General features: G+C 29.6%; 1 protein-coding gene and 1 long non-coding RNA gene across 2 annotated transcripts; one reads left to right on the top strand and one right to left on the bottom strand.

Moving 5' to 3' along the window:
- Positions 1-4,409: 4,409 nt before the first annotated feature.
- On the top strand, positions 4,410-8,837 carry LOC112773158 (uncharacterized). The gene is made up of 3 exons (XM_025818220.3): positions 4,410-5,157; positions 7,007-7,192; positions 8,339-8,837. The coding sequence occupies exons 1-3, from the start codon at positions 4,588-4,590 to the stop codon at positions 8,621-8,623; spliced, it is 1,041 nt and encodes a 346-aa protein (XP_025674005.1). The 5' UTR covers positions 4,410-4,587; the 3' UTR covers positions 8,624-8,837.
- Positions 5,973-8,835, bottom strand: LOC140181741 (uncharacterized). The gene is made up of 3 exons (XR_011876885.1): positions 8,718-8,835; positions 8,463-8,607; positions 5,973-6,393 (listed from the first exon to the last, which is right to left on the bottom strand). It is a non-coding gene; the product is annotated as an uncharacterized lncRNA (long non-coding RNA).
- Positions 8,838-15,777: the final 6,940 nt, after the last annotated feature.

A 15,777-nucleotide genomic window follows, 5' to 3' on the forward strand; every position in this document is an offset into this window, starting at 1 on the left:
ATTCTTACTTTTATTAACAATAAAAGTGTCTTTTAAATGTTTAAAAATGATATAAAAATAACCAATAATTAAATTTTTTTTTTCATTAACAAAATAGACGGATGTGAGCCAATGAGTTATAGCTCAAATGACATAGTCTCCTCATACTCAATTAAGAGATTGTGGGTTCGAGTCTCATATCTTTGTTAAAAAAAATTAGACGGATGTGATAAATGAAAATATTAATGTAGCATTCATTACATATTTAATTCCACTAATATCCCCAAATCTAAAATTCTAATTTTTTAAATTTGAATCTCTTTTTTTTTTCTCTCTCTCTATCAGTTTCATTGATGGTTGTGGCGTTGTTCTTATTTACCGTTGCCTTTTTCTCCTTTTTCCACCAAGTCATCTTTTTCTTGCTGTGTTTTGTTTTAATAGATTGATTCGAACAAGGAGAAGAAGTGATGAGAAGTAATTTTGAAAATAATGTCATAAATTTTTGTTTCTTTATTAGAATGTTGACAAAAATTTGGGGATGAAATTGGAGATTTTAAGATTAACGGAGATGAAATTTTGGATTTGTGTGTAGAAGTACTGGTAGAGTAGGAGAAGAGAGGTGGTGTGGAAGGTAGTTACAACCTTACAGGGAGGAGGCTTTAAGAGAAATGGGAAGAAGAGGAAGAGGATGTGGGAGCTGTGGTGTTGATTCATAGAAGGAAGGTTAATATAGTCATTCTATATCAATTAATTAGTGAAGCTAGAGTTTTTAATTTGGGGATTGAATAATAACGGTATATTAGCATCCCTATTTGTAAAAATGGATCCTCTCAATATTTTTAATAATACACCTTTAATTCTATAAGTGAGACTAAAAATAAATAAAAGAGAAAGAACAATAAAAAATGAGATTAAACACTAGATATTATTTAATTTTTTTTTTTTTCACTAGAGAAGATTTACTTCCCCTATTTGCCACTTCAATCGATTCTATTAATGGAAAAAGCTTCTCTTTATGGTTAGATTTTTTTTTGTAGCAGTTCTTAAATATTTCAAGAATATTTTTACCATAATAAAAGTAGAGTGTTATTTTATCAACATTATGATAATTTAGAAGTAGAATTATAGATATATAAAACTCAGTTTGATTCAGTCGGTTGAACTGAAAATGGTTAAGTAATTAATTCGATTAATTTAGTTAAATTTAGTCAAATCCAGTAAAAAAACTGATCAAAATCGAATGAATCAATCTGGTCAAATTTGGTAAGACCCCGTCAAAGTAGACAAAATTATTATTTGCTACATATAATATTTTTCTATTAAATATATAGGATAAAATATATTTTTTATCTCTGAAGTTTGGTAAAAATTTTAAAAATATCCTTAAGTTTTATTTTATTTTAATTTTGTCCCAAAAGTTTTCGATTTGCATCAAATATACTCCGGACGGCTAAATTTTCAAAAAATTTAAGATCAATCTAACAATAATGCATGAAAATGATGCTTGATTTGTTTGTATTGAGGGTTGTTCTTATGAAATTATTGTTGAATTGGTCTTAAATTTTTTGAAAAATTAGCCGCCAAGGATATATTTGATACAAATCGAAAACTTTTAGGACAAAATTGAAACAAAATAAAACTTAGGGGTATTTTTGAAACTTTTGTCAAACTTTAGGAACAAAAAATATATTTTACTCAAATATATATTACATAATTTTATTACAAATTAAAAAAAATTTACTAATTACACTGTTTTTATTTTTATGATTATATTTTTGTTTTCTTTTTTTATAAATATTTAAAGTGTATATAATAAATATGAACTAATTAATGAGTTATTAAAATTTAAAAATAGTTATTAATTTAATACAAAATAAAACTAAAGCAATGCATTTATTATGAAAATAAAAAAAAATTAAATTTTATATAATTATTTAACTATGATTAAATCAATCGATTTAACCTGTGATTTATCAGTTGAATCAATAATTTAATAATTTAATTGTCTGAACAATTTGATTAGCGGTTTAATTCTTATAACTATATTTATGAGTAAGATCTTAAGTTTAAATTAATTATTGTTGGCTCTTTTACTAAAATTTTACTGTTTTAAATCCTATTTATCAAATTATCACTCTTTTGATAATTAGATAATATGTTTTAAAATAATAATAATTTGATAGATAATTTTTACAATAATGGTATTCAGTAAAAATAAAAGCCATTATTGTCAGCGTAACTAACTAAGGAATATCAATAATATTTTTTTGATGAGAAGAATATCAATAATATGGATAGAAGAACTATTAGTATTTACTAAAACATGATGAGAAATTTAAATTATAATAATTATCAATGAGGTATAATTCCTATTTAAACTGAATTTGTACCCTAAGTCCCTATCTGTATAAGTAGTTGAGGTGAGTCGAAATCTCGTTATGCACACAAGCTTAATTAAGATACACATAAAATAATTCATTATTATTGAATGGTTTTGGTAACGAAATAATGAATTGAATAATCAAATGCTATAAAGCTATAATGTAGGCCATTATTGTAGATAACTGGAGATGCAATTATAATAACAGAAATTTATTAACCTTTCCTCTGTATAGATCTGAAGTTTGTGCCTTTTGGTAGACATTAGAAGAGGAAATTAAAGCGTGCTCACATAGCTATCATCATTTCTTGGATGTGTAAAGAGGAACAATTCGGTGTAAAGCAAATTAATTAATTCTGTTTTATATACAGATCAAGGGTAATAAACACAAATCACGATCAGTGGCTTTTCCGTAATAAACGCATTAATTAGAATAATTTTTCCTTTATACTTTTTCTAATCGGATTAATTAAAAGTTTGCCACAAGATAAATTCGATTTAAGACAAAAATTAGCTGTAAATTGAAAAAATTAAAAATTCAATTTAAAATAATAAAATACAAAAAATTAATTGAACCTTATATATAAAAATATTATTTTATTCTAGTTCAATCTCAACTTGAACCTTAATTGTTTTCTTAAACTATTAAATTTTTAGTTTTATCAATTTGATAACCAGTTTAGTTTTTCACTTTTTCAGTACCTTGATCAAATGAGAAACCATGAAAAAAAGTAGTTGAGAAGCAAGGCAAGTATAATAGACATTGAAATGGTATAATAAAACATCAAAATTCTAATTAGAAGCAACAATTATGTTTCTACCACTCATGTGCCTTAATGAATACAATACCCACAGCAGTGGCATAACGCAGAAAACGAGTTGAATTAAACAAAGGGTTATGCTAGGTATTCTTCAACAATATGAATAACTACCAATCAAATAAAAATATACTATATCTCTAAATTATTTATCTAAATCTTAATATTAAAATAACCATCCGCACACTTAGAGAAATAAATATCTAATACATCTATTGTTTATATTGTTTAATATTTTCATTGTCTACCTATATTTTTTCTTAAACAAATAATTGATTTAAATAAAGAGAAAGGTTTAATTTTAACATTTACAAGACAAAATTTTTAAATAATTTTAATTTAAATGTTCTTATTTACATCAATAATTCAATCACAATAAAATTAAGATTTAGATAATATGTACCTTAAGAGCACAAGATTACTAGTAATAGGAAATTTTAAATATTTTATTTTATTAAATATATAATAAATATATTAAATTTTAAATTTTATATCTATTTTCATAAAGACTTTTTTAATTGGTTAATAAAATCTATAAAATTAACTATTTTTATTGACGATGACATGTAATACATATATATTGCTGATATCTAATTAAATTTTTTTTTATCTTAACAATACTAATTTATTTAATTTTTTCTTACAATTGAATCAACACTAAAAATTCTTTATTTTTTATCATTAAAGGTATTATTCTTCTAATATTCTCCTGATACACATCTTACAATACTTAGCTTGGAAAGATGGTGGTCCCTACCTAAATTATAATTTTTTTTTTTCGCACATTTAAATTTGATCTACGGTTGAAATGGACATTTAACCATTAAAAAAAGGTTTTTTTTTTTTTGTGTCTAAAAAAAGGTTATTTAATATTTATACAACCAAATTTGTATATAAATTTTTAGGCACTCATAACTCAACTATGGACTATGGTCATTCATTAATTGTATTTCCCCCACTTTATCAATTTCCTTCACCTTAAAATTCGTATAACTTCTCTCTGGTAATGCTAGGTAGATAAAAAAAAAAAAATCAAAACTTGTCTTATTTAATATTAATTAATTATCACAACAATTAATGAATGCTAAATAGGATAAATTATAACTATTTTTTATTAATTTTCTTTGATTACCAAATATTTCCAAACTCTCAAATGTCTTAATTTAAAGACAAAAATATCACTAGCAAACAAATTAAATGCCGTCAACTTTTCATTTTCTTTTCTTCTTTTGGATCGCAAAATGCCTTCAACTTTATGACCCCTCAGCATAATTCATAGTCCTCCTCATCTTTATTGAATTTAAAACCCACCCATCTCCAAAGCTACCTTTCTCCATGTCAGAAAATTCCTTCTCTCCTTAAGATTACACTCACACTCACAATCACAGTCACACCTAAACAACATCGATCATGTCCTCCAAAAATAGTAGAATCCATCATCACAACAACAATGTTGTAGAAGACCACAACCATGACTCACTAATATACCAAACATACCCTTGCGGATACTATGTCCAGAGTCCCTCCACTCAAAACGATGCCGAATCGACCTTTCACTCTCCAATCCGGTCCGAAACCAACCCAACAAACGAATACGACCCGGCAGGCCGGTTCGCCCTCTGTCGCTACTCCTCCAGAGGATCCAGCCATTCTTTCTTGCACCACAAGAAAGTGTCTTATGATAGTAGCCACGACACGGTCGCCACCGGGGACGTTAACCGGTTGGTTATTATAGATGGCCCCGGCGGCCACGAGGACGAGGAGGAGGAAGAGGAAGAGAGAGGGTTGTTTTACCATGAGTATTATGATGGGGCGATGAAGAAGAAAGGAGGGTGGGAGAGGTACTTTTCTTATAAGAACTCGGATTCATGGGCGTGGATTTCGTTGCAGATGAGTTGGAGGGTTTTGGTGAGTTTGGGAGTTGCATTGCTTGTGTTCTATATTGCTACAAAACCTCCTTCGCCCAACGTCTCCCTTGAGGTATCTTATACAATACTCTCTGCTGTTTTTCATGGTTTTGCCCATTTACTTTATTTTCTTTTATCTTATGTATAATATTATCAGATCATTAGTTATGTTCTTAATTATGAATGTGTTTGAGAATTATTTGCGTACTCTCTCTTTGTATTAATTAAGAGTGATAATTAATCAACAATGTTTGGGAGCTAAAGTTTGAAAAGCAAAAGTATAGCTATAACTTGCTAACTATTTTTGACCTGCTTTGTTTGTATTTATTAATTATTGCAGAGATAAATCTATAATATTAAATCTAAATATATAATTTTAGGTTTATATGCATAAAATTATAAATGTTAAATTAAATAAAATCATTCTAGATTAAGAATATTCTTTTCTTTTGAATAAAAAGAATTTAATATAATAAAGTGGAGTATAAAAAAATAAAAAATAAATTATAACTCTAATTTTTTAGTCATTTTTGATTCTAGAATCAATACAACTCCATTCGTTACAATTTTCATGGATATGGCAACGGTTTCTACAACACTTGATACTTTATTTTAAATTTTTTTTTTGATTTTTTTTCTAACTAAATACTCTAAATTAGGAATCGCAATAGGTCTTCACGAGAGCAGAGACTCCTCTCTCGCCTTCGTTCACATTTAGTAAAATGTCCTCCATTTTCGTTCTATTTCTGTCACGGATTTTTGTTTATTTTTTTCACAGAAGAAACGTATACCTGTAAATATCCATGAATAATTTGATATTATTAAATTTTAATTTTTTTAAAAAAATTAACACAACTATAATAAAATCTTATATAATTCAATCAAATACGTCAAATCAAATATAATTTAAACATAAATTTAACATAATAATATAAAGATAAAATTTTCAATATATAAACTAAAATAAAATAAATTAGAGTTACTTATATAATATAAAGACGACATTTAAATAAATTTTCTTTCGCGGGAATTTCTGTAAATTTTGTGGGGCGAGTACTTCAATTTCCATCCTCGTCCCCATTTATTCGTCCCCGTACAAATTTTGTGGATCCCTGTTAGCTTCTTTATCCTAGGTAATTCCTGCGGGTATCCCTACTTTAGACGAAAAAAAAAAAATCAACCATCTCTTGGGCCAGTCTTCCTTTCTCATTGCTATAGTTATCCAAACTCTCAAATGTTCCTTTATAATATTTGAAAATATCCATGGATGTCTAGCATCACGATCATTACGAGCCCATAAATATCACACCTACCAAAAATACTCATCACAAACAATAAACAAATAATATACAATTTTAACATCTTTATTAATACATAGCATACAATGATTATTATTGGGTACAATAATATTAAGTTTATTCAACTTATCTTAGTATTAACTCCACTAAATAATTAATCTACTTATAATCATTGGTTTTTACTTTTTAAAACTAAATTGCTGGTTGTTAGAGTGACAAGCATAAAGTTTATTGTTCATGAATGCTCGAATTAAAGTTTAAAAAAATTAAAAAAATAGCAAAATTTGCATTACAAAAAAAAAATGTCCTAAATATTAAAGATATAATCATTTATGTATTTCAAACTTATGTGTATTTTTTTAAAAAAATAATATATATCATCACATAATATCAAAATTTTAAGATTAAAAGATCTAATTTAGAACTTAATCTTTGTTGACCCTATCATATCATGAACTTTCGTTCTTTTTTAGTCAATTAGTTCATTTTGCTTATGTTATTAAAAAATTATTCTTGACTAATTTTCAGATAAAAGATGATATTCTTGATTAAATTGAATTCGTAGTAAAATACATTATTGATTTATTTATTTAATTTGCTTGCTTTGATTGACTGTACTTGAAGATCGCAAAGATTCCAGAGTTTAAGCTAACGGAAGGAGTGGATAGGACTGGAGTGACAACAAAGATCCTGAACTGCAATTGTTCCATGAATTTAATCATAGAGAATAAATCCAGGTTCTTTCGTCTCCACATTCTTCCTCCAATCATGGACATGAAGTTTTCTATCTTACCCTTTGCGTCCTCTCGTGTAAGTATAGTTAGGACTCAATGTACACGTATGAGCTTTATAATACTCATGAGCATACATATAATATAAGTCATTTTAATATCATTAGGTTGATGCATGCTTTGTAAATAGTGATTAACTGATTAGAGATTACTCTGCCTTATCCGTCCCCTTTGTACTTAATTATTGGCTACTTAAGACTAAGAGTAGCCTTGGAAATGAATCTCCCATGTGTAGGAAACTAATAAATTAAAGTTTTTTGAAATAAAATCCATGATATAAAGAGTTGAGGAGTGCTAAGGGCCAACAGAATTTGTAATGTGTAGCCGTTAATTACCTATAATCAATATTTTTAATGGTGTGAGATGACATCTAATGGTGTAGGATTATTTATTTTTCTTTTGATGGTTAAGTACTGGCCAAATTTTAATAAAAGTGATTTTTAAATTTTCCTAAAAGGTTTAATTTCTAACAAAATATAGGATGAGATATGATATTAAGATAAAGACACTGGAAAATAAGTCTAATTTGAATAAACAGCTTAATTAAATTACTTTTGAAAAGATAACTTAAACAATAAATAACTATATTAAAAATAGTTTATAAATAAGTTATTTTGTATTTGAATTTTTAGTTCTAAAAGTGTTTATTTTATAGAAATGTGATAAAAAATAGTAGTATTATTGAGAAAAGTAATTTTTTTAACTTCTCTATAAACTCCTAAAATTTTTTTTAAAAAGATACAATTTGGTTTTAAAAATTGCATTAGACATTAATACTACTATTTTTCATACGTCAAAAGTTAAAAAAAATTATTTTTAAAGTTTCCAAATGGATCCATAGAGCCATAAACATTCTTATTTTGAGATTTACACTAAAGAATAGTAAAAAAAATTTAGAAGAACAATAAATTTTTACCAACAGGGCATCTGATCAATATATGAAATTTTCGACATTTTATTAGTTTATGCATTTTTCTTTTTTGATGTTCATTAGTTTATGCATATATACATGCATACAGGAATTAATATATATAATTTATATTAATTATCTAGAATCTATACACACAAATTGACGAACTAAACTTTATCTATGAGAATGAATTTAACTAAACTTTATGCAAAAGTGATTCGAATAACATCTAACAATATAATACATTGCATGCAGGGACCAGAACTCTATGCGGAGAGTGGATTAACAATCTTCGCATTACAATTGGGAACGAAGAACAAGCCCATGTATGGTGCAGGAAGAAGCATGCAGGATATGTTAGATTCTGGAAGAGGATTACCAATAATAATACGTGTCAGCATGACGTCATCTTTCAAAGTGGTTCCCAACCTCATCAATCCCAAGTTCCGTCACCATCTTGACTGTGTGGTTCTTCTCAACAAGGCTTATGATAAGAAACACCGAACCCAAGTGTTTCATAGCACCTGCAAATTAAAGTAACTTAAGTGATTATCAAACCATGGGTCGTTAGTTCAAATCAAAGAATTATTCAATTTTGGAGATGTGAATTGTGTGAAGTACTAGAGTTACGTACGGAAGATTATGTTAGTGACAAAGCTACATAAAAGAATGTTACAAATGTCAAATGTATCTGTAGAAAAGAAAAAAAAAATAAAGAAAAATTATATTTGAAGGACTTGATTTGTTTAGCATATTTTTTGGGTGTCTCATGATTTTTTTTACTCCGTAGATTAAATACTAATTCATAGTAAATTTGAACTCTATTTAAAAATTTATCACTATTGGTTAATAAATTGAAAAAGTATAAGTAACCTTAAATCTTAATGAATTATTGTATGCACAAGACGAATTTTAAATTTTAATACTTATTTAAGTGGATAAGTCAACTGACTCAATCAACTTAAGTTAATTATTTGTTTAGTAGGTCTTTATCCATTAAAATAATTATTTTGGAAATTTATTAATTCTATTTTTAAAAATGATTAGAGATTTATTAATTTTTATTTTAAAAAATTATTTCTATGTGATACTAATCACATTCGATGCATCAGTCTATTACTATTTTTCAACGGTTGAAGGGAGTAATTTGCCTTATTATTTTAATATAATGAATGGAGATAGATCATAAAAATACAATCGTCATTGTATGAAGTGGTACCAGCCTATAGATATAGAATGATGTTGATGTATATATGATGTGACATCCTCGCGGTAACGCAGATTGGAATGCTAAGCTAAAACGGAGACATTATTTGTAACCTTGCAACCTTTGGCTTATGTATATTTCATATCTGATATTAGTTATAAGTTTTGTGTTTGGTTGTGATTCAGAAATAAATGAACTTCAACAAGTAGATAAACAAACACATTTACATTAAAAAGTATAGGAATAAGTCGAGGGAACTTATATTAATTAATATTAGTTAATCTTTTTTATTATTGTTGTAAAATTAAAAATAAAAAATTTTAAATCTTAAATATTTTAAAAATTAAACTATAATTTTAACAAGTAAACACTCCAAAGCTGCTACTTGAAGCAAAAGAAAGAAAGAATGAGCACATCATTGCAAAATATGTGACATGAAGGAAAAGAAACGATTTGAAACAAACCATGGTAAAATAATAAGAAAGGACAATCAAAGAATAAAGACAGTACACATGGCAAATATAGAATGAGCAAGGCTAATTGAATTTTGTGATTCTATAGTTGGCAGTAAAATCAGAAACGATCACATGAGATGCTGCAATAACGGATTCAAAACGAACCACTACAACAAAAATGATTGTTAGTAGCAAATTTTTGGTGATAATATATAATGGTGGCTGTATATCTTATTTAATTTATATTTTTGTGTTAATTATATATTTGTGATTATTATTATATGTTATAATTATAATTATATACTTTTTACAGTTATTAATTTTTTTTTATTAAAAATTATATAATTATTACTAAAATTTTTTAACAATAAAATATAAGATGATTAATGCTTAATTATCAATAAATATTTTAACTGTTATTTTTATTATTTAAAAATAAAATAAATAGCCATTAAAATTTTTTTTTTTAGTAATAAACAGAGAGGGTGCACAATTCCATTTTTGAAAATTAGCCTTCACTATATAGTTGGCATTCTTCCAAAATTTGAGAGCAAAAAAGTGAGAATATTCACTAATCATTCTTCTTCTTGGGATTAGTTTATGCAATTTTTTTTAAGTTGGGTTAGCAGTTAAAAAATAGTTATGCTTAGTTAGAGTTTAGTGGTATTTTAGAGGAATGAATTTAGGTATACAATTTTTATTTTTTAAGTTGGGATGATATTTAGACCTTTGTTAAATTTGGTTTTGACTTAACAGTCTTCACTATAATATTTTTGGTCTAAGGTAACCCTACTTAAAGTAATACTTAACAAAAGTTGTCTTAGATAGATAAAAACAACATTTTTAACTGGTTGCCTTAAAATAGGGTAAAGATAACAGAATCTTTTGCAATCCATAAAAATGATTGTCTTTAATATTTAAAGATACATTTACAAAATGTTGAAATATAACAAATTTAAGACAACTTTTTTAAATAAAAAATATAACATTTTATAAGAGTTGCCAAAAAATTTAACAAATAACACTTATAAAAAATTGTGTAAAATTATTCATAACTAAAAATTTTAAAAGAAAATTTTTTATTGTAAAACCCGAGAAATTGGTGAATGATTAGCCAATAAAATAATTATTAATCTAAAAAATTAGAAAATAAAATTTTAGAGTTTAATGTGGTAGAATTAATTAAAATATGAATTTTGACATCAATTTTAAAGAATTTGGTCTAAGATTGAGCCGAACGGGACAAACTGAGCGAACCGGGCCCGTATTGGGCCCAACGCCCAACCCAAGACTCATTAAATAAAAGGACTCAGCCACCTTTCATCCTCATTACATGAGGAACGCCGAATCAAGAACGGAGGGGTTGAATATGAAGCTCAAACCCTAACACCAATTTCAATCCAAGATATCTTCTTATTCCAAGCTCTGATCGCCGCACCATTTGCGTCCACGCAACCGCAGCGTCGAGCTCTACAAAGCCCAATAAAAAATTTGGTAAGAAAGTGATGAGCGGATAATTTATACGCTTTTTGGCATTATTTTTAGTATGTTTTTAGTATGTTTTAGTTAGTTTTTATTATATTTTTATTAGTTTTTATTTAAAAAATTACATTTCTGGACTTTACTATGAGTTTGTGTATTTTTCTGTAATTTCAGGTATTTTCTGGCTGAAATTGAGGGACCTGAGCAAAAATCTGATTCAGAGGCTGAAAAAGGACTGCAGATGCTGTTGGATTCTGACCTCCCTGCACTCGAAGTGGATTTTCTGGAGCTACAAAAACCCAATTGGCCCGCTCTCAATTGCGTTGGAAAGTAGACATCCTGGGCTTTCCAGCAATATATAATAGTTCATACTTTGCTCAAGATTTGATGGCCCAAACCGGCGTTCTAAGTCAGCTTAAGAATTCTGGCGTCAAAACGCCAGAACTGGCACAAAAGCTAGAGTTAAACGCCCAAACTGGCACAAAAGCTGGCGTTTAACTCCAAGAAAAGTCTCTACATATGAAAGCTTCAATGCTCAGTCCAAGCACACACCAAGTGGGCCCGGAAGAAGATTTCTGCATTAATTACTTATTTCTGTAACCCTAGGCTACTAGTTTTCTATAAATAGGACCTTTTACTATTGTATTTTCATCTTGGTTCTTCGGGTTCCCTCTCTGGGGCCGAAGCCAATGACCACCATTATCACTTTTGTATTTTCAACGGTGGAGTTTCTACACACCATAGATTAAGGTGTGGAGCTCTGCTGTTCTTCATGAATTAATGCAAAGTACTATTGTTTTTCTATTCAACTCAAGTCTATTTCTTCTCCAAGATATTCATTCGCACCCAAGAACATGATGAATGTGATGATTATGTGACACTCATCACCATTCTCACCTATGAACGCGTGCCTGACAACCACTTTCGTTCTACATGCAAACAAGCTTGAATGTGTATCTCTTGGGTTTCTAATCTAAGATTAGAACCTTCGTGGTATAGGCTAGAATTATTGGCGGCCATTCCTGAGATCCGGAACGTCTAAACCTTGTATGTGGTATTCTGAGTAGGATCTGGGAAGGGATGACTGTGACGAGCTTCAAACTCGCGAGTGTTGGGCGTGTGACAGACGCAAAAGGATCAATGGATCCTATTCCAACATGATCGAGAACCGACAGATGATTAGCCGTGCGGTGACAGCGTGCGTAGAAAATTTTCACTGAGAGGACGGGAAGTAGCCATTGACAACGGTGATGCCTAGCATAAAGCTTTCCATGGAAAGGAGTATGAATGATTGGAAGAAGGCAATAGGAAAGCAGAGGTTCAGGAGAAACAAAGCATCTTCATACGCTTATCTGAAATTCCTACCAATGAATTACATAAGTATCTCTATCTTTATTTTATGTTTTATTTATCTTTAATTATCAATCCTCCATAACCATTTGAATCTGTCTGACTGAGATTTACAAGATGACCATAGCTTGCTTCAAGCCGACAGTTTCCGTGGGATCGACCCTTACTCACGTAAGGTATTACTTGGACGACCCAGTGCACTTGCTGGTTAGTTGTGCGGAATTGTGACAAAGTGTGATTCACGTTTGAGAGCTCCAAGTCTTTGGCGCCATTGTTGATGATCACAATTTTGTGCACCAAGTTTTTGGCGCCGTTGCCGGGGATTGTTCGAGTTTGGACAACTGACGGTTCATCTTGTTGCTTAGATTAGGTACTTTTCTTTTTATTTTTCAGAATTTTTAAGAATGAATTCTAGAGTTTCAAGATGATATTCTTATCATCACAAAAGCTGATTGATTCTCATCAATTTAGCTGCTGAATGTAATGTCCTGCTGAAGCTTGGCTAGCCATGTCTAATCTTTTTAGACTGAAGCTTTAGACTAACATTGCATGATTCCTGGAATTCTTATTAAAAGTTTTGAATCTCTTTATTCTCTTTTCCATATGATTTTCAAAAAATCACAAAAAAATTTATAAAATCATAAAAATAAAAAATATTTTATGTATCTTATTGTCAATTTTTAAGTTTGGTGTCAATTGCATGTCTTTCTTCTTCTTGTATTTTTTCGAATATATGTAATATGTTCTTCATTGATCTTCAAGTTGTTCTTGATGATTTCCTAGCTCTGATCTTTAAATTCTCTTATTCTGTGTCTTTTGTTGTTTCTTACATGCATTTTCAAATTGTTATAGTCCTTAGTATACAAACTTCTAAGTTTGGTGTCTTGCATGCATTGTTTATTTGATCTTAGTTGCATTTTTTATTGTTTCTCATCATTAAAAATTCAAAAATATGTTCAAAATTGTGTTTTTTCAAGTCAATAATACAGAGAATTGAAGATTCAGAACATTCAGCAGAGGAATTACACAGAAAAAGCTGGGCGTTCAAAACGCCCAGTGAAGAAGGAAAACTGGCGTTTAAACGCCAGCCAGGGTACCTGGCTGGGCGTTTAACGCCCAAAAAGGTAGCATTTTGGGCGTTAAACGCCAGAATGGATACCATACTGGGCATTTAACGCCAGGATGACATAAGAGGGAAGATTTTGTTTTTAATTCAATTTTTTTTTTCAATTTTTCATAATTCTTCAAAATCAAATCTTTTTCAAATCATATCTTCTTAATCATATCTTTTCAAAATCAATTTCTTTTCAATTTTTTTATTTATTACTATTTTTGAAAACCCTTGCTACAATTAATAATTTAATTCAAAAATTTCAAGTTGTTACTTGCCTATTAAGAAAGGATCAAATTTTAAATTTTAGAATCATATCTTTTAATTTCTTGTTAGTCAAGTAATCAACTTTGATTTTAAAACTTTCTTTTTTTAATTTGATTTTCAATCATATCTTCTCAATCATATCTTTTCAATCATATCTTTTTCAAAATTAATTTTCAATGATATCTTTTTAATTTCTAATTTCAAAATCTTTTTCAAAATCACTTAATTTCTTTCCCAATCTTAATTTTCGAAAATCTCAATCAAATTTTCAAATTTCTTTTAAAAATCGTTTACTTTAATTTCGAAAATTCTTCCCCTCTTCTCACATCCTTCTATTTAAGGGACTAACACTCCTCCTCAAGGTGCAATTCGAACTCTATCCTTCTTGATAAGTTCGAATTCTCTTCTATCTACCTTCTCCTTCTATTATTCTTTTCCTCTGACACTTCAAGAAATCTCTATACTGTAACATAGAGGATTCCATACTTTCTTGTTCTCTTCTCTTTCATATGAGCAGGAGCAAGGACAAAAGCATTCTTGTTGAGGCTGATCCTGAATCTGAAAGGACCTTGAAGCGAAAGCTAAGAGAAGCTAAAGTACAACTCTCTGTAGAGGACCTAACAGAGCTTTTCAAACAAGAAGAAGCCATGGCAGCCGAAAACAACAATAATGCCAACGATGCAAGGAAGGTGCTTGGTGACTTTACTGCACCTACTCCCGACTTCTATGGGAGAAGCATCTCAATCCCTACCATTGGAGCAAACAACTTTGAGCTTAAGCCTCAATTAGTTTCTCTAATGCAACAGAATTGCAAGTTTCATGGACTTCCATTGGAAGATCCTCATCAGTTCTTAGCTGAATTCTTGCAAATCTGTGACACTGTCAAGACCAATGGGGTTGATTCTGAGGTCTACAGACTTATGCTCTTCCCTTTTGCTGTAAGAGACAGAGCTAGGACATGGTTGGATTCACAACCCAAAGAAAGCCTGAACTCTTGGGAAAAGCTAGTCAATGCCTTCTTGGCAAAGTTCTTTCCACCTCAAAAATTGAGTAAGCTTAGAGTGGAAGTCCAAACCTTCAGGCAGAAGGATGGTGAATTCCTCTATGAAGCTTGGGAAAGATATAATCAATTGATCAGAAGGTGTCCTTCTGACATGCTTTCAGAATGGAGCATCATAGGTATCTTCTATGATGGTCTGTCTGAACTGTCCAAGATGTCATTGGATAACTCTGCTGGAGGATCTCTTCATCTGAAGAAGACGCCTGTAGAAGCTCAAGAACTCATTGAAATGGTTGCAAATAACCAATTCATGTACACTTCTGAAAGGAATCCTGTGAATAATGGGACAACTCAGAAGAAGGGAGTTCTTGAGATTGATACTCTGAATGCCATATTGGCTCAGAATAAAATATTGACCCAACAAGTCAATATGATTTCTCAGAGTCTGTCTGAAATGCAAGCAGCAACAGGCAGTACTAAGGAAGCTTCCCTTGAAGAAGAAGCTTATGATCCTGAGAACCCAGCAATGGAAGAGGTGAATTACATGGGAGAATCCTATGGAAACACCTATAATCCTTCATGGAGAAATCATCCAAATCTCTCATGGAAGGATCAACAGAGACCTCAACAAGGTTTCAACAACAACAATGGTGGAAGAAACAGGTTTAGCAATAGCAAGCCTTTTCCATCATCTTCTCAGCAACAGATAGAGAATTCTAAACAAGACCACTTTGACTTAGCAACCATTGTCTCTGATCTAATCAAAACTACTTAAAGTTTCATGACTGAAACAAGGTTCTCCATTAGAAATTTGGAGGCACA

This window comes from Arachis hypogaea, chromosome 18 (genome assembly GCF_003086295.3).
Source record: "Arachis hypogaea cultivar Tifrunner chromosome 18, arahy.Tifrunner.gnm2.J5K5, whole genome shotgun sequence".
NCBI lineage: Eukaryota > Viridiplantae > Streptophyta > Magnoliopsida > Fabales > Fabaceae > Arachis > Arachis hypogaea.